We start from the raw sequence: 21,418 nt of genomic DNA, 5'->3' as shown, positions 1-21,418 counted from the left end.
CTTCCCGCCGCGACGGGAATGGGATACACTGGGAAGCCGAGGACGTCAGCATCTCGCGAGAGCGCCGGGATTCCATGTTGCCACGTGCACCAGGGCAGAAATCTCAGCCATCCTCCCTCTTCCCCATCTCTTCCCTACAGCCCCGGCGATTTTTTTTTTTCCAACGACAGTCCCCTTTCAGCCTCAATCCCACCCATCCTTTCGCGCCTCCTCCTTAGCCTGCTCTGAAGCGGAACACGATTGGTTCGAATGGCTGTCCGTCTGACCCGGGGGCTTGGTGATGTTGGGCGGTGGGCGGGGCAAGGCCGTGCCTGGACTGGGGTGGGCGTGGAGAGGGATCATCGGGCGCAGTCCCGAGCCGTGCCAGGACGCAGGGAGGGGATAGTGGTGCCTGCACTCCGCCTCGTCATCCACGGGCACATCTGTACGCAAACCATCCCGGCCGACTATGGCTCCCAGGAAATTCAACAAGGGCAACAGCACGGGGCTGCGAAAGGGTCAGTGTGCGTCGCTTTAGCTGGGAGAGCGGCAGGGATTGATGGATTAGGACAGCAGAGACGCTGTAGGATTTATCGTTCCCGCCCTCTCCCAGTCCGTCCGTCAGTCTGTCCTGTATGCATGTTCAGTTCTGAGCGTGAGATCAGGGAAAAGCACGGGGCTGGCTGTCTGCTGCAGTTCCCAGATGAGGTATGCATGCTGCAAAGAGCAGTTTGGAGGAGAAATAAATAGAAATTTGCGCTGGTTAATGGAATCCCAAAAGGACACCGAAAGGTGGTTAGATCTGGTGTAAATTCAGCGTTGCATTCAGAATAGATGTAGGAAACTATATGATTCTTGACATGCTACTTATTTAGACAGTTTGCAATAAGGAGGTAGATAAGTAATGATTTAACTTTGGGGTGTCTGTACAGCTGTTTAATTTCTGGCATGTTTTCAGATTAGTTTGTAAAAGCTATTTGTGCGTGCACGCTATGCATTAATATGCAGCGAAAAGAAGTTGTGTAAAGATCTTGAATAAGCTCGTCTGTGCTGCAGTAGTTGGACATTTGGACCATTTTGTGCACGTGTCAAGTCTGGGATGCAGTGAGCGAGGACAGATGTTTTAAATCAGTTCCTCCAACAAAATTACAGTTGCGTCTACCATTTTTCACTAAGATATAATTTGAGGAGATGTCATCTTGCACGGAAAGTTTGTCCACTGACTTCTGTTTTATAGTGTAAAATTAGAAACGAAAAATAATCAAAAGGCGCACGTTGATCTTTCAAACTTGACTGTTGAAGTTTGTTAGAGTAGCATTGGATTATGATTCAACTCAGCATTGCCACATACTCAACTGTGGTTAAATCTGAGGTACTTTGGTGTTTACCCCTCTGGCTAAGTAATGCAGTCCAACTAATTTCACTGCTATGCTTTTTTTTTACAATTAGGAGGAGAGTATTTTCTAAAGATAACTTTTTCATGTTAAGCATGGTGCATTTTTCATTTTTTCCCAACCTTTTTGCTTGTATTGTGGCATGTGAATTCCTATTATGCACCCTTTCAAACAATACTAGGAGACATTCCAAGAAACTATCTGGCAGTAGTAGATTTAAAACAAATTTAGCAGTGTGGTTTTTTTTTTTTTTTTTCAGTCAGTGCACAGTTAAGCTAAGGAATATGTTGCCAAAGAATGGGTTCAAGACTAGAGGTATAGCTGAGTTCATAAAAGGTTTGGACAAGTTTTCTGGAAGGCAGGTTCATTGCCTGTTATTAGCCAGATAGGCATGAGGATCATCACCACCTATGCCTGGGAGTGAGCAACAGGGAATAGATCTCCCTATTAGGAAGTGAGGGGTATTTCAAACTGAGTTGGATTGACCACAGTTGGAGGTGGACTGATGGTTTGTCACATCTTATGTTTTTAGACAGCAAGGACTCAGATGGGCCGATGCAATACAGTGTGCTCAGCCGAGCCAACTGGTAACACGTGGTTGGTCGCGTGTCCACACCCCTTATGCAATAAGGGAATTTGCATGTTCAAAATGTGCGTCCAACCCCCCTGCGAAGCTAATAGTGCTCATCCTATGTAAATTCATGTTGATGAGGCTATTAGCTATTAACTCCATATGCCAAAAAAAAATATACACCCGACATGCACATTTTTACCCTCAGAAAAACACCTGCCCTGGAGCAAGCGTTAAGTTTTGAGGATCTCCTAAAGTTGACAGAAAAGCAGAAAATACTGCTTTTCTGTAGTTCCTTCGACTTAATATTGTGACGATTATTAAGTTGGAGGAACTGGAAAAAAAGGAGTTAGGTAAAAAAAAAAAAAAGTGTGCAGGGTCAGCTTAGGAAAAGGGATGCTCAATTAACGATCTTCCATTTTCCTAATCTGTGGCTGTGCATACCGTTTTTGTAACCAGCATTCATTTTCCTAACCAGCTGCCGAGGATGCGCTAGGGGCGCACAATTTCCCCTAGCGCCTTCTTTTTACCGCACAGCCCATTTGCATATTACATCGGACGCCCCATAGAAGTCGATCAGCATGCGTTATAGGAGAGCGGGCGCTCAATCATGAGTTCCCATTTTCCGTGTTACAATATTGCATCAGCCTGAGAGTTTTCAAGGGATATTACATCTAATGTAGGCTAATATATATATATATATATATATAGAGAGAGAGAGCTTGGCAACTGCAGATCCTGCCAGGAAAAGTAAAATGATCTAAAAGTTAGCTGTGGGAATGTCTTGAGGAAGGAAAAGAATGGATCTCCTGCCCTTTTTAAATAAAACACACCAGTAGACCCACTTGTAATCTTGTGTGTGGTTATGCATAGACTGTTCTGGGACTTTGCTGAATAAAGATCAGAATGACAGACCCGATTGAGTGGTGTAGTATTTTCAGTGAATCAAGTCTGCAGTTTGAGTTGGGCACGTGAAACTCCAGGGCTTCTGATAACCTTGGTTTGGAGGAGAGTGGTAGTTGGTTCTATCTGTTTTAATGTGTTAAAAAAAAAAAAAAAAAGAATGTGTATAAAATGACAGAATGACGAAAGGGTAGGTGATGACCTGCCTCATTTTATATATATTGTTTTAAAGTCTCATTATCCCAACTTTCAATCATAATAAAACCTTTGCCAGGAAGTGAAAGAAATGGCCTCACTTCACTCTGAAATGTTTCTCAGTGGACAAGGAGACAATTGGATTTGTTTAAGATATTATCAGAGAGAATTTGAGATAGGCTTCTTGTGTACTACAGTGTGCTTGTGGTCACATCTTTCCCTTTTTTTTTTTGTCATCTTTGGAATAAAAAACAGTTGATTTTACAAGTGAAGTAAAATAAGGCTTGTAGTCAAAGGCCACCGCATTTACGATTTTTGAAAGCATATTGCATACATTTATTGTACAATTATGAATACAAATTTAATGTTCCAGAAACTGGTAGAAAGTGACTGCAGATGGACAGCTCTCAGTGCCCTGTTCTTAGGAATTTACTTTTTTTTTTTTTAATTTATTTCATCTTTTCTTGACTGGTTAGCCATTTCAAAGTGGATTTCATTCATCTACAGTAGGTATTTCCCTGTCGCCAGAAGGCTTATAGTCTAAGGGCCTCATTTGCTTTGGCTTCCCTGGTTCTCGGCCCGCTTATCTAACCAGGCCAGTGTTTCCAAACTTTTCACGCCCAAGGCAAACCTACATTAACAAGAATATCTGGCACATCAACCTCCACGGAGTTGGTGGACATGGAGAGGACTCGTATGGCCAGCAGAAGAGCCAAGAAAGCATTGAAATCCCCACCAACCTCTCTTCCAGATTTAGAAATGAAGGGAGAGGGGGCCAATGACACACATGGACCCAGCTCCCTGTATATATAAGTGCAGTAGAAGGGAGAAGCTGGTGGCGCTCATCGTTACTGTGGCTGCCACGTGGCTGCCAGAGCTCCTGCATTCCTGCTGCTCTCCCAGCACTCAAAGTGAGTCACATCCAGTGCTCGGTGCACGCTCTCCCCCCTCTCTTGCAATCAAGGGATCAGACCGAGACTGGAAGGATTCAGATGGGGGGAAGTGCTGTACACATGGTGTGTGCTGCACAAAACAGGTCCCAGCTATTCATGCCCCGCAGGCTGCCCATGAATAATTACCACATGCGGGGCTTCTGCTGTAGCTGGGAAGTAGAGGCATGCATGATTACATCCGTTTTCAGAAAAGGAGGTCCTACACATTTCAGAGCCGTAGATGGAGTGTCTTGTTGCTGCAAGGCGCTGAGAGCAGAGCCCATGTGCAGGCCTGGATCTGAGCGTCAGGCAGTGGTGACTTTTCTGGCACACTGGTTGAGAATCACTGCACTAGGCTGCTGCCCCACTACTCCTCTAGGAACTGGCCGATTGCCAGTGTTAGAGACAGGATGCTGGGTTAGAAGGACCTTTGTTCTCACCTAGTTTGGCAGTTTTGAGGCTCTTGTGGGCGAAAATAATGTAGGGTGATGTCCAATAAGTATGAGGAAAATCGAGGCACAACATTAACACCTCTGGGTGAGATTCAAGGGGCAGATGCCCTGGGTTCTGAGAGGAGGTGTAGTCTGTGGCTCCCCCCGCCCCCTCCTCCTTCCTGCTGTGCACTGGTGCTGTAATGGCTGAATTATAGAGGGAAGAAGATGAGGGAATAAAAATGGGGGGAGGAGATGGAAACTCTCCTGGGTAGCTGCGCATATAGACTCTTGGCACCAGAACCCCAGTAAAGGCCGATTTGGCTTGAGCTGGAAGCCGAAAGGAAGCTGCTGAGCCCAAAAATAAGTCTGAGCAAAGCAGTGAAATGAATTCAAGTGGCAATAATTCTGTGTTACGTGGTTGAGCGCTTCACAAAACAGCAAAACCTGAAAGAGCTGATGAAGCTCATTTTAGGCCTTGAAGCGAACAAAGGCCACTTTTTTTTTTTTTTTTTTTAAATTGTACACTCTAGAGCTTGCTTATTTACCCTGTAATAACTTTCCAGCTGAAGTTTAACCTTTGGTTTTGAAGTCTTGAATTCTTTCTAATGACTAGAAGTGGCACACGTGTGGAGACTGTGCTGTAAAGTGGAATGTATAGCTGCCGATTGGATGATTGATTCTTTGCAGCATGGTTGGTTAATACCACACCGAGCTCTTGATATCCATAAAGCTGTGTAGTACTGTATCCTACTTAATACACAGGAATTAATGAACTAATTGGCTCCTTGAGCTAGTTTTAAACATTTTGGCTTTTCTTCTTTGTCTTCTTGTTTCTCTTTGAGTACTACACAGGACCAATATAATATGGGGAGCCAGGACTGACGCTTCTGCCCACGCCCGTCCCTTTACAACCAATAAATACACAACACAGATTGGGATCAACAGGCCGCAGCTTTTATTAACAACATCCCGGTGCCTGAGCCAGTTCACCGCAACAACCAATTACCCCTCCCCGCCCATCCGCCACGAGCCAGCAAGACGGGCAATCCGAGGCTATCCCAGCCTGTATGAAGTCACATCATGTACACTCCCCCTTCGGCCCCCGCCACCGCCCAGCAAGGGGCCGACCCCTTCAGCCACTGTCCAAGCAAGGAGTCGTACCATCAACAACTGCACCCAGTTGTTCAGTTCGTAACCACTGACCTAACACCTGTCAAGTCAGACACTTTAAACCACTGCATAACCCCCAATCGGCTCGGGCTACCCGCCCCCACCCCAAGCTGCGACAACGCCAAACCCCCGAATAGTAACAACAACTACATTTTTTAGGGACGGGCGGGTGGGTATCAGCGACCAGACGCCACAGCAGGTAACCAGCAAATGCCTCCCAGACCCCAGGACCCTCCCACAACTCCTCCCCTTCCCAGCTGCCCCTGCTGAAGGGGAACCAATGGGATCCCCAGAAACAAGAGGTTTGAAAATAAACCTCCAACTCCCTCTCCCCTGCCTTATCTTGCAGCACGAGCCCGGATACGGGCTACTGCAGCAACCCCCACCTCCAACCCTCGGCGTGCCAGGGAGGAACCTGGCACCATATTACCGTGGCCAGGCAGGTATGAGACCCACCTGACCTTACAGAACGGTCTATATTGTAATTACCAGTCTTATCCAGGCCTTAGGATTTGCCCCTTACTCATGTGGCATCTGTGGTCTCAGTAGACCCTGTGGATGAGGAGGGGTGGGAGGAGGTTGACAGTCCCCCAGTGGGAGATGTCAGGATTGTAACAGATCTCTTGTGCCCACGTGGGTACTGGTTCTTCGGGGATCCTCTTTCCCAGGGAGATCTCTCCCTCCAGGAGGAGGAGAGGGGATGCCTCACGACAGAGTGGCGCGGTGTAACCTGTCTAGGAGGGTGACTGGGGCTCAAGGTTAGGGGGGGGGGGGCGAGGGAGATTCTGCTGAGGAGCCCCAAGGAGCATTCCTAGGTTTCCAGAAGGCCTGTTTTTAGAAGGATTTCTTCAGATGAGTACATTCCTGAGCTCTGAGAAGATGCAGGGGGAGTTCCTGCTCCTCACCCGTCTAGGGAGAGTCCCGTGGAGTTTCAGGTTGGAGTCCAGAGAAGGCTGCTCGGCTTAGAGGTCTGCTTCAGAGGAAGCTATACCTTTGTGGGAGTTCAGGGGAAGATTGCCTAACAGGAGAAGGTCTTGGATTTGTTGACTGAAAAAAAAGGAGCCAGCCAGAGACTCATCTGTTTTGAATATTGAAAGAGAAAGAAAGAGATTTTAAGACATAGAGAGAGAGCAGCACCCAAAGAAGCAGGTACTATGGGAAGAACCCAGAAGGAGAGAGAGCTTACTTATTCAGGTGTGTGTGTGTGTGTGCTGAACAATGCACCGAATCATAGTGTACAGGATGTGGGTTGTGTTTCCTGCAATCAGTGACCAGTAAAAAACTTTATTTTTGGCAAGCGTCTGGAGCGTGGCTTGAGTATTTTGTTCTTTTGTGGTTTACTGGTCTAGTTTCAGAAGACCTCCAGAGGAGGATAAACCTGCCTAAAGGCCTGGAAAGATAGACTCCCCTCCCCCACCCCCATGCAGGAAGAACCCACAGGAGACATGCGTCCCATGCTTGCCCATCATCTCCCCATTGAGCCCCTGTATCCTGGTAGAAGTTGGGACAGGGCTTACATTTAGTTCAAGAGGCATTATTGGTAGTGGTTCACAAACCGGCCTCAGGGACCACCTGGCCTGTCTGGTTTTCAGGATATCCCTAGTAAATAAGAATGAGAGATATTTGCATGCATTGCCTCCAGCATATGTAAATATATCATGCATGTTTGTTTGGATTATCCTGAAAACCAGACTGGTCAGGCGGTCCCCCGAGGAATGGGTTGAGAACCACTGCATTGCACAGTATCTATTGATAGTCCCCAGACCTGTCCTGGGGACCCCACAGCCAGTCGGGTTTTCAGGATATCCACAATGAATACGCATGAGATCAATTTGCATATTATATGCATGAGTATATGCAAATTTATTCCATGCATATTCATTGTGGATATCCTAAAAATCCAACAGGCTGTGGAGTACCCGGGACAGGTTTGGGAAGCCCTGAGCTAACGTCTACTAAAGAGAAGTTATTCTGCTATTTTGTGTCTGTTTTGTGAAACATTTCTATTGAGGCTCAACTCATTTTATGTATGAAAAGAATCAAGACATAGCTCCGTTTTGTTTTAAATAAATATAGATTGTCATTGAAGACTCTTGCATCTTTTGATTATCTGGCTTTTAGGGGGTCAGTTGCTTTGCTTCATTATTCATTTTATTTTGTGGTTGTATGCTTTTGGCTTGTTTGTCTTGTGATTAGAAATATGTTGTATTTGCAACTCGTCTAATGCACCTGTTCTTGATATAATAAATAGGAAGATTCTGTGTGGTGATGATTTATGTTGTTCTGCTACTGTAATTTAAATGCAGGCGATAGTCGTGCTATGTGTTATTTCTGTAATCTGCTTTGTGCTGCAAAGTGCAGGTGTAATATCAAATAAAATAAAAACAATTCTCCAGGGTGACCGACAGCTCTGCCTTCTGTATATAATAGTAAATAAAAATATATTTTTTCAGATGTTGCTCCAGAACCTACTTCTTTTGGGGCTCATACCGTGTCTTCTTGCTAAATCATTCTTTTCTTTGAGAAATGTTTGCTGCTTATGCATTAGTCGTACTTTTAATACATCTCCCTAACTCTTCTCTCTTGTGGTGTGTAGACACATTTGGATTCTTTGTTCTGATGTGGCGTTTGTATAGACCCTGTATCATTTTAATAGCCCTGCTCTGGCCCGCCTCTAGCCTTTCCATATCCTTTTGCAGATATGGGCCCCAGAACTGGGCAAACTAAACCGGCTGAGGCCTCACCAGTGTCCTGTAGGGAGCCATTACCCTCCCCCTTTGTTTTTCCTACTGGATTCTGGGAGGGAAACCTGAGGTGGGTTTTCTGCTGTGTCCAGCTAAGCTTGTGCTAAAGGGAGAGCAACTCACAAAAGAGCCAGTGCGTTTTCATCAGAAAATATGTTTTTCAGGGGTGAAAATGTCCTGGTTCCCTCGGCGACTAAACGTTTTTAGGTCCTGGTGCCTGCCTGGCAGTGTTTGCCTATGGCCTGGTGGAAACTCCGTTGCGCGGCCACCAAGAGTAGGGGGAATGGCTGGGGGTTGGTGGAGCACCAGATTAGTTGGAAGGGACATGGAATGGATGTGGGCAAAAAAAATGGAGAAAAGGGAGGAAGAGGAAGTGATCGGTGGAAGGGTGCATAGAGCAGCCCACAAAAAAAAAAAAAAAGCCCCATAAAAGAAAAGAGATCCCTAAAAGTAAAGTCCCATCTCCTTCTCCTTCCTGCCCCCCAAAAGGGGAGAGCAAAATAAGCAAAAAAAACAAATAGAGCAAACCAGAAGGGGAAAACCACCACGCAAAACAGGCAAAATGAAAAAAAAAAAGTGGGTAAAGAAAACCAAACATCATATTTCCCCCTTTGCTCCTAAATATTCCGGCTGGCACCTGCATTTTGTAAATACTTTTCCACCCCTGACTTCTTTCATTTATAACTAGAGTGCTCTGAATCCCAGAAAAAAATGCATGCACTTTGGAAGACTATGGCATGTCATGTACATGTGCCAGGACGTAAGCTAGGAGGTGTATTACTGTGCTGAGATGCTTTTCAGAACATTACAAGTATGCTTTGATTGCAGTCCCAAGCAGCGCAGTCTTTCGGATGGATGCATGCATGCTGACAGCCCCGGGCTGGAAACCACAGCTGTCTTTCCAGTGCAAGGACAATATACAGCTCCTCCCGAAGGCCCAGAGGAGTGAAAAAGAGAGCAGTTCTGCTGGTTTCTGTAACCTGTAGCAGGTCAATCCAGTAACGAGTGGTAGGAAGAGCTGCGTTAGTGCCCGGCGCACCTGCGGTTGCCGCACGCACAGTCTAGCTCACCTACCGCTCGATCCTGTATGTAAATAGCTTGCAAATGCAAGCTGCGTCTAAGAAGCGTCCATGAAGCGTTAGGCCCGCTCAACCCATTTTACTGTATAGAGCGCTATACAGCGCCTACACAGTAACCTGGGTGCGTGGGCCTAACGCTTCACGGACACGCTGGTATCTGTCATTTCAAATGTCATTTGAAATGACAGGTTACCAGGAAGTGGACGGTTCTCCTACGCTCACCTGCCCTGGCCGCGTCAATGGATGCTGGTCTCCGGGGGAGCCCCAGTCCTCTCCCCCCTCCTCCCGAAGCAACGAAAGCGGAAAAAATCTAAAAATCTAAAAGCGAAAAGAAAAAAAAAAGTAGCAATGAAGTGAACGGTCGGGATTGCCAGTCCTCTCTCCCCTCCTCCCGAAGCAAGGCTGCTTTACTTTACTGGATTGACCTGACACGCTTTGAAGCTTTCCCGTATTTTTTCTTCCCCTCCCTCCACTTTCTTCCAGCACTTTGCCTGTTTTTCTTTTGGGGGACTCTCGTTTTCACCACTTCAATTCCCTGCTCCCCCCAGCAGCTAAGGCCTCCTCCCTCCTCACAGTCCCATGTGTAAAGCAATGACTAACTTTTTTTTTTGCAGCCGCTCGGGATGGCCAGTCCTCTCTCCCCTCCTCCCGGAGCAAGGCGCGAAAAGCAGCCTTGCTTTGGGAGGAGGGGAGAGAGGACTGGCAGTGTAAAGCAACGACTTACTTTTTCGCAGCTCTCCTCCGGAGACGGATCGCGGCTCCCCTGCCTCCCGGAGGCGAAGATGGATGCCTGCACGGGCGAAAGCGGCCCCTGTGCGTGCAATTGGGACGCTCAAGACGTGACGTCACATGCCGTGACGCTAAACGTCGTGACGTCACGCCTTGAGTGGCCCAATTGCCCGCACAGGGGCCGCTTTCGCAACTACGTTTTAGGGTGCAGCGCCTAGCGCCGCCCCAGACACGAGAGGAACTACTGCTAGCAGTTCAGGCACAGCCCCAGATGGAGCTACTGCTGGGCCACAAGTAGGAACCAGAACCGTGGGCTCATGGAACTGTGGTCCAGGGCGGCTCCCTGCCGTTGGGCTGCATTGAGGAGGAAGATGCTGGGGTGTGAGGAATGAAAGAGTAGAAAAATGCTATAGGGAAGGGGAAAAAAAAGCAAATAAGTAAAAAAAAAAAAAAAATACTAAAGGGAAACAAAGGATGGATTTTTTTTTTCATATAAAAGATAATCTAATTCCTTTCAAAAATGATACAGCAATTGATGAGAGTGCTAATAAACAACTGGGAAAAGAGGTGAAACAGCACTTCTGATCTCTCCAGCATTCACTTCTCCTTTTCCACCAGAAGGCACGGGTCACCAGACAAAACCATACTCCTTCCAACCTCCACCATGTCCTGGATTCTGGCTACTAAATTGAATGTTACATTTCTTCCTGTGCAAATTGGATAGGAAGGGACAAATGTTTTGAAATATTCTTAAGAACCAGGGAAACATTTATCTCCCCTTTTCTTTCTGCTGCTTCTTCTGTTTGAGCTATAAAAAACATAAATAGAAACAGGCTGGAGAGGACATGGAGAAAGTCCTGTCTGATTATTTACAGAGTCTCTGGGAGATTTATGACAACTCTGTGAGAGTGTGCAGCTGGTTAAGAGCGATTTTATTCTGTGGAATAAAAGTTGTTTTGCAGGGAGTGTGGAATAAAGGCTGTCTAATCAAGATTAGAAATGTAGAGCATGTGTGCTTAGCTGGGAAATCTGTCAGTCTTGTTATGGTCATTATGCTGCCATCCTATTTCCAAGTAATTCATGAGATGTGGTTCCTGTCCTGGAGCTCCCATCCCGTTGCAGGACAAGCAGTACTGTTGCACTGAGAGGTGGAGAACCAAGAGTGGGAAACGAAGGCACATTTTAGACCAGTTTACAGGAGGTAGCATTTTTTTTATTCTGATAATGAGGTGATGAGTTGTTACCTTCAGGCAAATGGTTATTGAATATGCTTATGCTAAGTCAGTTTTGGTGTCTCTCCTATTGACAGAGGTGTGATTTTATTGGCTATTGATGTAGATTGTTGGGAGTGGGGGTGAGACGTATATTTCTGGAAAGCATTATTTTTTGAGTTGATGATGAAAAATTTTATGTTGGGATGGAAGAGGAATATTACCAGCATCATGGGGGTTTTGTTGTAATGAACTTTTTGTTATCTTCCTGCCAGACCAGTCCTTGTACATGGGATATCCCCCTCCACAGCTGCCAGAGACAGAAGACGTACCTTTTTCCCATGTGACATCATCTGTAATTATAAAGGAGGTGAAGTCCTAGGCAGTTGCCAGTAGTCTTTGTCTCTAGCAGTTGCAGAGTAGTCAAGACAGCTTCTAGTAAGCTCCAAGGTCTTGGTTAATCATGGTTGACCCTATTGGTTCCTGGTGAAATGATCCTTAGGGGTTGGTTCCTCCAGTAGAAACCCGCTCCCAGAATAAAAAAAAAAAATAGGGACTAGTTGAGCTTTCCCTTGTGCTTTGAACCCAGTGCCCTTAGGGGCCTGGCAGATCACTCCTGGTAGGGAGGCTTCCCTTCTGTCCCTTAGGGCAAGGGAGCTGGGGTGAATAGTGGGGTGTAGGCGCTGAAACTCTGCCTCTTCTTTCTTGGCTTCTGTATCTTCCCCTTTTTTCTTTTTGCTCTCTTGTGTGGGATTATAAAATATATATATTTTAAAAAAAAATGTTAAGGGGAGGAGCTCCAAAGCAGCATCATAGTGGCCAGGCCCTTGACCTCCCAGAAGTGGTGAATAAATGCAGGGGAGAGGTGATCGCGGTCGCACTGGGAAGGGATTTATCTTTCTTTGGGTAGACCCTTCCTTCCTGACTACTGTACCAGCAAATGCCCCGAGTCCAAAAAAACCCTAGCAATGATGAATAGCGGCCACAGGTTTGCAGCCTGCAGAATGAGGTGGCTCCCAACAGTGGTGGGCCCATCTGCCCTGTCTGTGACCAGGAAACTCTGCAGCCTGCTCAGGAGGCTGCTGCTGTATGCACCTCCCCTAGGCAGAAGCAGGGGGACTTAGTAGCACAAAATTTGGTTGCAGCTCTGGTGCTAGCAGTATCTCAGGCAGAGAGCCTCCGGAAGTCATGGGGACTCCTCCCCTCAGCCCCACCCCCTCCCCATCATGGCTCTTCGGCAGGGAGACTAAGCACCTGTCCTGTCCTGGATATGACCCCTCAGGATCCTTGGGGTGCCCCTATTACACCTCCAGGGATATTCTCCACGGATTTTGTGCTTCTTATGCATCAGGCTTTTTGTGTTATGGAGGACTAGCCTAGTGTTTAGAGCAATGGGCTACGGACCAGAGAAGCCAGGATTCAATTCCCATTACCGCTCCTCGTGACCTTGGGCAAGTAACTTCACCCTCAATTGCCTCAGGTATAAATTTAGATTGTGAGGGGGAAATATCTACAGTACGTGAACATAAGTTCTAAAAGGTTTGGATAAGTTCTTGGAGGAGAAGTCCATTAACGGCTATTAATCAAGTTTACTTAGGGAATAGCCACTGCTATTAATTGGATCAGTAGCATGGGATCTTATTTATTTATTTTTAGCTTTTCTATACCGATGTTCCTGTAAAATATACATATCACAACAGTTTACAATGCAACTAAAACGTTCGCTCAGGGCGATACAAAGAACAGAGGTAGCAATTAACTGTAGAACGGGACCTAACATAACACATCCTTACATGATAGCTCAAAGCAAATCATCTCAAAACAGATGAGATGAAAACTGGATAAAACAACGGAGATAATGAACTGGACAATGGTGTCCGATTGGAAAGTTTAATTGAGAAAGAGAGGTTGCAAGTGAGGGAAGATTAGGTGTTCGGCAAGGCTTGGCTGAATAGCCATGTTTTAAGTGGTTTTTTTTTTTGGTTTTTTTTTTAAAGCAACTGGGCAAGGTTCTTGTCTGAGGTCCGGGGGTAACACAAATGAACCTCTCTGGTGGGGTAGTGGCCCTCCCAGACCCCCTCCTTACTTGAAAAATTCATCAGTAGGGGCCCGGAGCATAGAAAAATGGCTGCTATCCAGGCCCAGAGCCTAGGGTGTGTTCTGGGCCCCCACTGAGCCACCAATGGACATTTTTCAAGTAAGGATGTGTCTGGGAGGGGTGGGCTAGGTTGGGGGGGGGGACATACACCGCCAGGGAGGTTTGTTTCAAAATAAGTGAGAAGAAGATTGGGGTGGGTGAGTGAGAGGGAAGGGAGAAAAAGGTGAGATAATGTAAAGGGAAAGGAGGGAGTGTATCCCTTAGCCCCCGCACACACCTTTAACCCTCAGGGAGACAGCAAGTTTGCCAACATTTTGGGAGATCTCAGGGATTTGTGGGCAGAGGGAGAGGGGTGAGAAAAGATTGGGGACTCTGGAATTAGGTGGGTGGTGGGGAGGATTGAATGGGGACTTGATAAGGAAGTGGAGCAGGCATGGGGAGGGCGGTTATGAGATTGGGGGGGGGGCAAATAGGGACTTAGAAATTGAATGGAAGAGCAGTATCTGGAATTGGTTGGGAAATTGGGATTGAGTCTACACATTTTCTAATTTACGGTCATTTATTGTGTATTTGGTGAGAGTCTGTCTTCTGCGTGTGTGACCAACCTGAGGTATTCTGCTAGTGTGCAGTTTCTGCATAGGGATCTGTAGCAGTCCAGTTTGTTCTGTTTTCCTGTGGGAGGTGTAGTGGGGTTCTACCAATATTTTTCACAAGTTGGTGAGAGGTGGTTGTTTGAGTCCTGACAGTTAGTGGTGATTTGGTGTGGCAGGTTTGCTATATATGTTCTGAGTGTCTTTTATTTTTGCAGGGTATTGTATTGCTTCACAAAATACCTGATAATGGAGAGTTTGTGTTGCTGAGGTGATACCAGAATTTGAATATTGTTTTCCACGGTGAGCAGTAAGGGAAGTAATTCTGCTTTGCACCCACTGTTGTGAGAGCTTCTGTGAATGGAGGGTATGTTTACAGAACTGGAGGTGCAGGATTTATATTGGGGCTCTGTCCCATCCTGTATACATCCCAGACCATTCCTATGTAAAGGGGTATAAAACACTTCACAATATATTTTTCCTGGCTACAAAGATGATTGTGCCTCGGTAGGTGAGTAAATGTTGACTGGATGCAGTGTGACAGGGAGGGGGTGGGGGAGGATGGTAATTGCCGGATGATATCAACTCTGAAAAGGACACTTCTTGAACTTTAACATCCTTTTCACTAAACTCTAACAGTTTTATACAAATGAGAACATATATTTGTTGGATACCATAGAGTAGACTGATGATCTGAATATTTTTTTATGGACAAATGATAAAACTGTAATTTGGAACAGTCAGATATCAAATTATTTTTAACTATAGTTTATCTAAACTTATTTAAAGCTGACAGCTGGAACACTGTATCTTGACATTAATTTATTTAAATCTTTCCCTAATCTTATCTCACCCTACCCAAAACAATAAAACCTCAAAAGAGCCTAAAAGGAAAAAAAGAAAAGAACATTAAAATTACATGATGACACAATGCCCATTGTCCACTCATTGCAACCAATTAATCCAATATAAAAAATAATTTTTTAATGTAAATGTCCCATTGTTAAAAAAAAATTCTAAAATAGCCAATCTCGGCAGAAAAGAGTCAGAACACTACCATCATCGTGAATATTCTAATAACAAAGAATGTCACCCAAAAGTTCCATTCATGGAGTTACTCACTTGTGTTGAGCTTCCAAATAGGGCTTTGATGCAAATTGATGCAACAGTATAAAATCGCTGTCAACAAATCAAAACATTGATGTTCTCGAAGTCAAAGCTGTGGTTAGAATTGCTCGAATCAGTTCAACTCAGAGCAATGGCAACTATTTCAAGCTGGACATTGATAACGTTTTGCAATGCTGAGATTATTCCTCTGATGCAGGCAGACATTCTGCCAAGGGTTTGTTCAAACATTTCAACGGGTTTAAGAGTAAGTTACTCAGCGTGAACAAAACGATGTCACAGTGCTGACTGGCTGATATCCCATTGGAGTTAGGATTTGTTCAAATGTTACAGAGGGTTTAAGTACAAGTCATTCAACAGGAACATACAGATGTCCCATTGGAGCTGTTAGAGACTAGAGAGCTACTGCAATTCTGTTTGTTAGTTTGTATCTTAACAAGAACAGTGAATTTGAGTTAAAAGAAACAGTTGCCATTGCTCTGAGCCGAGCCAATTCGAGCCATTCTAACTGCAACTTTGACTTCAAAATACATCATTGTTTTGATTGGTTGACAGCGATTTTACGCTGTTGGATCAATTTGCATCAAAGCCCTATTTGGAAACTCAACACAAGTGAGTTCATAGAAACAGAGAAACAAGGAAATGACTGCAGAAAAGGAACAAATGATCCATTAAGTCTGCCTAGCAAGCTTATGATAGCACCAGCTGTGCCATACAGGTCTCTTCCATAAAGGTATCATCAGGGAATGGCATCTGCCTTGCAAGTTACCCTCCATACTTATTTTCCCAAACCTTTAAAGTCAGGGCCCTTGCTGGTTTCTGTCTGTCCAATTACCCTTTATCTCTTGCCGTTGAAGCAGAGAGCAATGCTGGAGTTACAACACAAGAATAAGGCTTATTGGTTAAGGGTAGTAAGCCACATCAGAAAGTTACCCCAATTCTTATTTGTTTTTCCAGACTGTAAAATTCATGTCCTTGTTGGTTGCTATGTGAAATTAATTCTCCTTTTCCTCTTTTCCCCCGCTGTTAAAGCATAGAGCAATAATGAGTTGTATGAACAGTATGAAGGCTTGATGGTTAACGGTAGCAAGTTACCCCCATGCACTCTTTTCCTTATTTTCATCTTCTAGCCTTTTGGGATCCACAGTGTTTATCCCATTCCGCTATGAAATCTTTTACCATTTTTGTCTTCACCACCACCTCTGGAAGGGCATTCCAGGCATCCACCATCCTCTTCATGAAGAAATATTTCCTGATGTTGGTTCTGAGTCATCCTCTCTGGAGTTTCATGACGTGATCTCTAGTTCTACTGATTTCTTTCCAACGGAAAAGGTTTTGTCGAATGTGTATCATTAAAACCTTTCAGGTATGAAATTCTGTATCATATCTCCACTGCACCTCCTCTATTCCAGGATATACATATTTAGGTCCTTCAACCTGTCCTCATAAGTCATTTGAAGGAGATCCCCCACCATTTGTCGCCCTTCTCTGGACTGCCTCTATCCTGTCTCTGTCCCTTTTGAAATACAGTCTCCAGAATTGAACACAATAAACAAGGACCTGTACACGGGGACTATCACTTCCATTTTCTTAATGGATATTCCTCCCTCTATGCAGCCCAGCATGCTTCTGGCTTTAGCTATCAACTTGTCACATTGCTTTACCGTCTTCAGATCACTAGACACTATCACCCCAAGGTCCCTCTCTTGCTCCATGCACAACAGCCCTTCACCCCCAAGATACAGCTCTTTCGAGTTACCACACCCCAAATGCATGATTTTGCACTTCTTGGCATTGAATCCCAGCTGTCATATCTTCGACCTCCGTTCAAGCTTCCTTAAATCACGTCTCATTCTCTCTACTCCTGGCGTGTTCACTTTGTTGCAGATCTTAGTATCATCTGCAAAAAGACAAACTTTACCTTCTATCCTTTCCGCAATGTTGCTCACAAAGATATTGAACATGACCGGTCCCAACACTGATCCTTGTGGCACTCCGCTTAACACCGTTCTTTCTTCAGGCAAACGCTGGATCTTCGGTGGTTAAGGGTTCCGAAAACTCGCCGGGATCCCCCCTATGCCCAAGAAGTAACGCCTTTAATGGAACTTTTGGGTGACATTCTTTGTTAATGAGAATATTTACGATGATGGTAGTGTTGTGACTCTTTTTCTGCCATTGGATACATCTGAGATTGGCTATTTCAGAATTTTTTAACAATTGGACATTTACTTTAAAAAAATTATTGAGTTTTGATATTGTATTAATTGGTTGTAATGAGTGGGCAATGGGCATTGTGTCATTATGTAATTTTAATGTTCTTTTCTTTTTCTCCTTTTTTCTTTTATTATTTGAGTCTTTTGAGGTTTTATTGTTTTAGGTCGGGTGAGATAAGATCAGGGAAAGATTTAAATAATTAAATAAATTTATGTCAAGATACAGTGTTCCAGCTGTCGGCTTTAAATAAGTATAATAAATAATAGTTAAAATCATTTGATATCTGACTGTTCCATGTTCTGTTTAGAAGGTAATGGCAGAATTTGAGAACAGTCTTTGTATTAAGTAAAACTGTAATTTGAAACAATTGGAAGTAATTCAGGCATATAAAGTATTGCTTTAAAATACATTTTATAATAGTGTAGTTTCTGTTCATTACATGGGGGCAGGATCAATCAGGGAAAATAAAAAGGGTTCCATCCAAAATGTTTGACCAGGGCCCCATAAGTGGTTAAAGAGGCCCTGACCATTGCCCTCCCAGATTTCCCAGAATCTGTGAAAGACCTGCACTTCACCTAGGGCTGGATTAAGGGGCAGGCCAACCCCTAGGGTGCTGAAACCTTGCCATCTCTCTGCTGTGCTGGTTGCTTTCCTTTAGCTCCTTCACTGTGGAAGATCCTGTGTTGGAGATCCAAGGAAACTGCGGGGCTGCCCGGCAGCACCCAATCCACTTGCGGCCAAGAATTGGAGGAGGCTATAGAGCCGCCTAGCAGACCGTAACCTGCTGATAACCAGGATGAGGAAGATGCCACGGCTGCCAGGTAGTTCCCAACCCACCATGCAGCCAACGTAAAAGAAGAGGGCTTAGGGCTTCCTGTGGAACCCAACCAGCTGGAGTTGCCGGGAGGTGTGAGCAAGTGTGTAAAAGAGGAAGCATTTATGGTGGGGTGCGAACGTGTGTAAAAGAGGGAGCATTGTGTGTATGTGTGTTTGTATGTGTGTGAGAGAGCATGCACATGTATGTGTGTGAGAGGGGGCATATATGGGTGAAAGGGAGCATGCATTTATGTGTGCGAGCATGTGTGTGAGAGGGACCATGCATATGTGTGTGTGTGAGAGGGGGAGCATGCATTTGTGTGTGCGAGAATGTGTGAGGGAGCACGTGTGTGTGTGTGTGCATATATATCTTAAGAGAGAGAGAAGGGAGAAAGTTTGTGCATTCCACTCTCACTAATCCACAACAGTTTTCAGGTATAAATCAGTTTCAGGTATAAAATCAAAAGTTCTCAGGTATAGAGAGCATGAATTTTTTTTTTTTTTTAATCATTTTTAGTTTTAATTTTTTGGGTAGTGTCTAATGAGTCTGCTGGTTTGAAAGATTTTATAGGTGTTTGGGACATTTAAAAACAAAATTGTACATGAGTTTTTAATTTATTGGATCTTCTGTTTGGCAGCTGTTTTTGAAATATTCTTTTCATTATGTTTTTACTATTATGAATGTGTATTTTTTTATATTTATTATATTTCTTGATTTTACTGTTTGTTTAAGGAATGGTATGGTTCTGTTTTTCCATTGTTGCACTGCATAGAGAGTCTGGCTTGTTTCGATTTCTAGTTCAGTTTTTGCATGTATACTTCTGTTTTTACTTTCTGGTTGCTGTATTCGGTAAGGGTGTGTTTGTGCTCTGCATGTGTGAGTGAGGTGAGGTATTCTCCCAATCGGAGATGCATTGGTTTTTTAGGGCCTAATATAATAATTGCAATGTGGCATTTTGATAGGTAGGGTGGATACTTTTTGAGTGCTGGCAGTTGGTGTTTTGTTTGGGAAGTTTATTATACTGTAGTTGTAATTCAGTTTACTCACGGCTTTCTGAGGGTCAGGCACACACCCATCACATGTTGCAATAGGCCTAATACCATATGGGTTGCAAGTGTCTCTTTTTGTTGCAGGGCTTTCTGGTTGGCACCACAGTAGTGCGTGTAAATATAATCAGGGTGATCCAGTACCGAGCGGTAGGAAGAGCTGCGTTAGTGCCTACGGCACCCGCGGTTACCGCCCGCACAGTGCAGCTCACCTACCGCTCGATCCTGAAGCCTAATTATATGTAAATGTAAGCCGCGTCCGAAAAGCCTTAGTCCCGCGCAACCCAGGATACTGGATAGAGCGCCTATACAGGATCCTGGGTGCGCGGGCCTAAGGCTTCACGCCACGCTGGTATCTGTCATTTCAAATGTCATTTGAAATGACAGATACCAGGAAGTCTGGTCCGATTGGGTGCAAAAATAAGTTGCTTCGCCGCTGTCAGTGTCCCCCCCCCCCCCTCCTCTCGGAGCAGGGAGCGAAAAGCAGCCTTGCTCCGGGAGGGGGGGGGGACACTGACGGCGGCGAAGCAACGCAGAAGCAACGGCGAAACGACTTTTCAGTGTCCCCCCCCCCCTCTCGGAGCAGGGCGCGAAAAGCAGCCTTGCTCCGGGAGGGGGGGGGACACTGACAGCGGCGAAGCTTTCCCCCAGCCCGGACACCGGCAAAACTTGCTGTTTTGCAGCCATGAGCCACGAGCAGGAACGCGAAGATCTGGCTCTGATAGCTCCTCCCGACAAGATGGCCACCTGCACGGGGAAAGAGTACAATTGGCCGCTGAAGACGTGATGTCGTGATGTCACGTCTTCAGCGGCCAATTGTACTCTTTCCCCGTGCAGGCGGCCATCTTGTCGGGAGGAGCTATCGGATCCAGATCTTCGCGTTCCTGCTCGTGGCTCATGGCTGCAAAACAGCAAGTTTTGCCGGTGTCCGGGCTGGGGGAAAGCTTCGCCGCTGTCAGTGTCCCCCCCCCTCCCGGAGCAAGGCTGCTTTTCGCGCCCTGCTCCGAGAGGGGGGGGGGACACTGAAAAGTCGTTTCGCCGTTGCTTCTGCGTTGCTTCGCCGCCGTCAGTGTCCCCCCCCCTCCCGGAGCAAGGCTGCTTTTCGCGCCCTGCTCCGAGAGGGGGGGGGGACACTGAAAAGTCGTTTCGCCGTTGCTTCTGCGTTGCTTCGCCGCTGTCCGTGTCCCCCCTCCTCCAGGAGCAAGGCGGCTTTTCGCGCCCTGCTCCGAGAGGAGGGGGGACACTGAAAACTCGCTTTGCCGTTGCAGTCTCCGTGGCAGCCCCAGTCCGGACATCGGAGGGGGGCTGCAACGTTTTTTTCGCTTTTTTTTTTTTTTTTTGGCTTCTGGAGGAGGGGAGAGGACTGGGGCTGCCACGGAGACCGGCACCCATGATCGCGGCCGGGGCAGGTGAGCGGGGGCTGGGGGAAAGCTTGCCACCTACCCTTACCCATGCCTCTACCGCCTGGGTCAGGGTAGGCGGTAAATTTGCAGGTTAAACGCGCGACAAAACGGCAGGGAAAGGTAGCGTTAGTCGGGGCGCGGGTTACGGGATGCTAGGGGAATAGCTAATTGGCTCGTTTGCATGCAATATCGCGCTAATTCGCTCGTTTGCATGCAATATGCATGCCGCGGGCGGAAGGGGTTACCCGGGGAATTTAGGACGCGGTAGGAGTAGGTTAAAGGGGATTCGGGATCGCAGGAAGGGCTAACGCGGCCGAAACGTGAGTTAGAAGCGGCTTAGGAGCAGGGTAAACACGGCCGCACTTTACAGGATAGGCCTGAATATAAGTGATATTTTTACCTCCGAAGCCTGTACTTTGTTTTTTTTTTTCATGTAAAATCTGTTCTAAATGCAGAATTCATAACTGTACTTGTGTGTGCGTGTGCGCAAGGCTATAAGGTTTGCTTCGGGTACCCAATGCCTTGCACTGGCCAAGGAGGGGAGGCACCAAATTACCATTCTGCCCTTGGCACCCCCATATCTCACTCTATCCCTGACTCCACCACCCTCCTCTGGGTAGGCCATTTCAAGCCTTGACATCTTTCCTTATGGTTATTATAAATCCCAAACTAAATTCAACCCTCTGGTGCCCTGCCATTGCCATTGTCCCAAACATTTGGAGGTAGATATTCAGACATAGCCGGCTAACTTAGCCAGAATATTCAGCTACGCGCCCTGCTGCTG

The 21,418-nt window shown here is 45.8% G+C and overlaps 1 protein-coding gene across 7 annotated transcripts in view; it reads left to right on the top strand.

Annotated features, from left to right (window-relative positions):
* Nucleotides 1-335: 335 nt before the first annotated feature.
* Nucleotides 336-21,418, top strand: part of ASPH (aspartate beta-hydroxylase) — a 508,516-nt gene continuing 487,433 nt past the window's right edge. For all 7 annotated transcript variants that reach the window (XM_029591373.1, XM_029591374.1, XM_029591372.1 and 4 more), the window contains exon 1: nt 336-497. In XM_029591373.1, coding sequence (XP_029447233.1) covers nt 449-497 — 49 coding nt within the window. In that variant the 5' untranslated portion in view covers nt 336-448. The remainder of the gene's footprint in view (nt 498-21,418) is intronic.

The sequence above is a fragment of the Rhinatrema bivittatum genome, chromosome 2 (genome assembly GCF_901001135.1).
Source record: "Rhinatrema bivittatum chromosome 2, aRhiBiv1.1, whole genome shotgun sequence".
In the NCBI taxonomy this organism is placed as follows: Eukaryota; Metazoa; Chordata; class Amphibia; order Gymnophiona; family Rhinatrematidae; genus Rhinatrema; species Rhinatrema bivittatum.
This window is presented reverse-complemented; position numbering and strand designations above follow the sequence as displayed.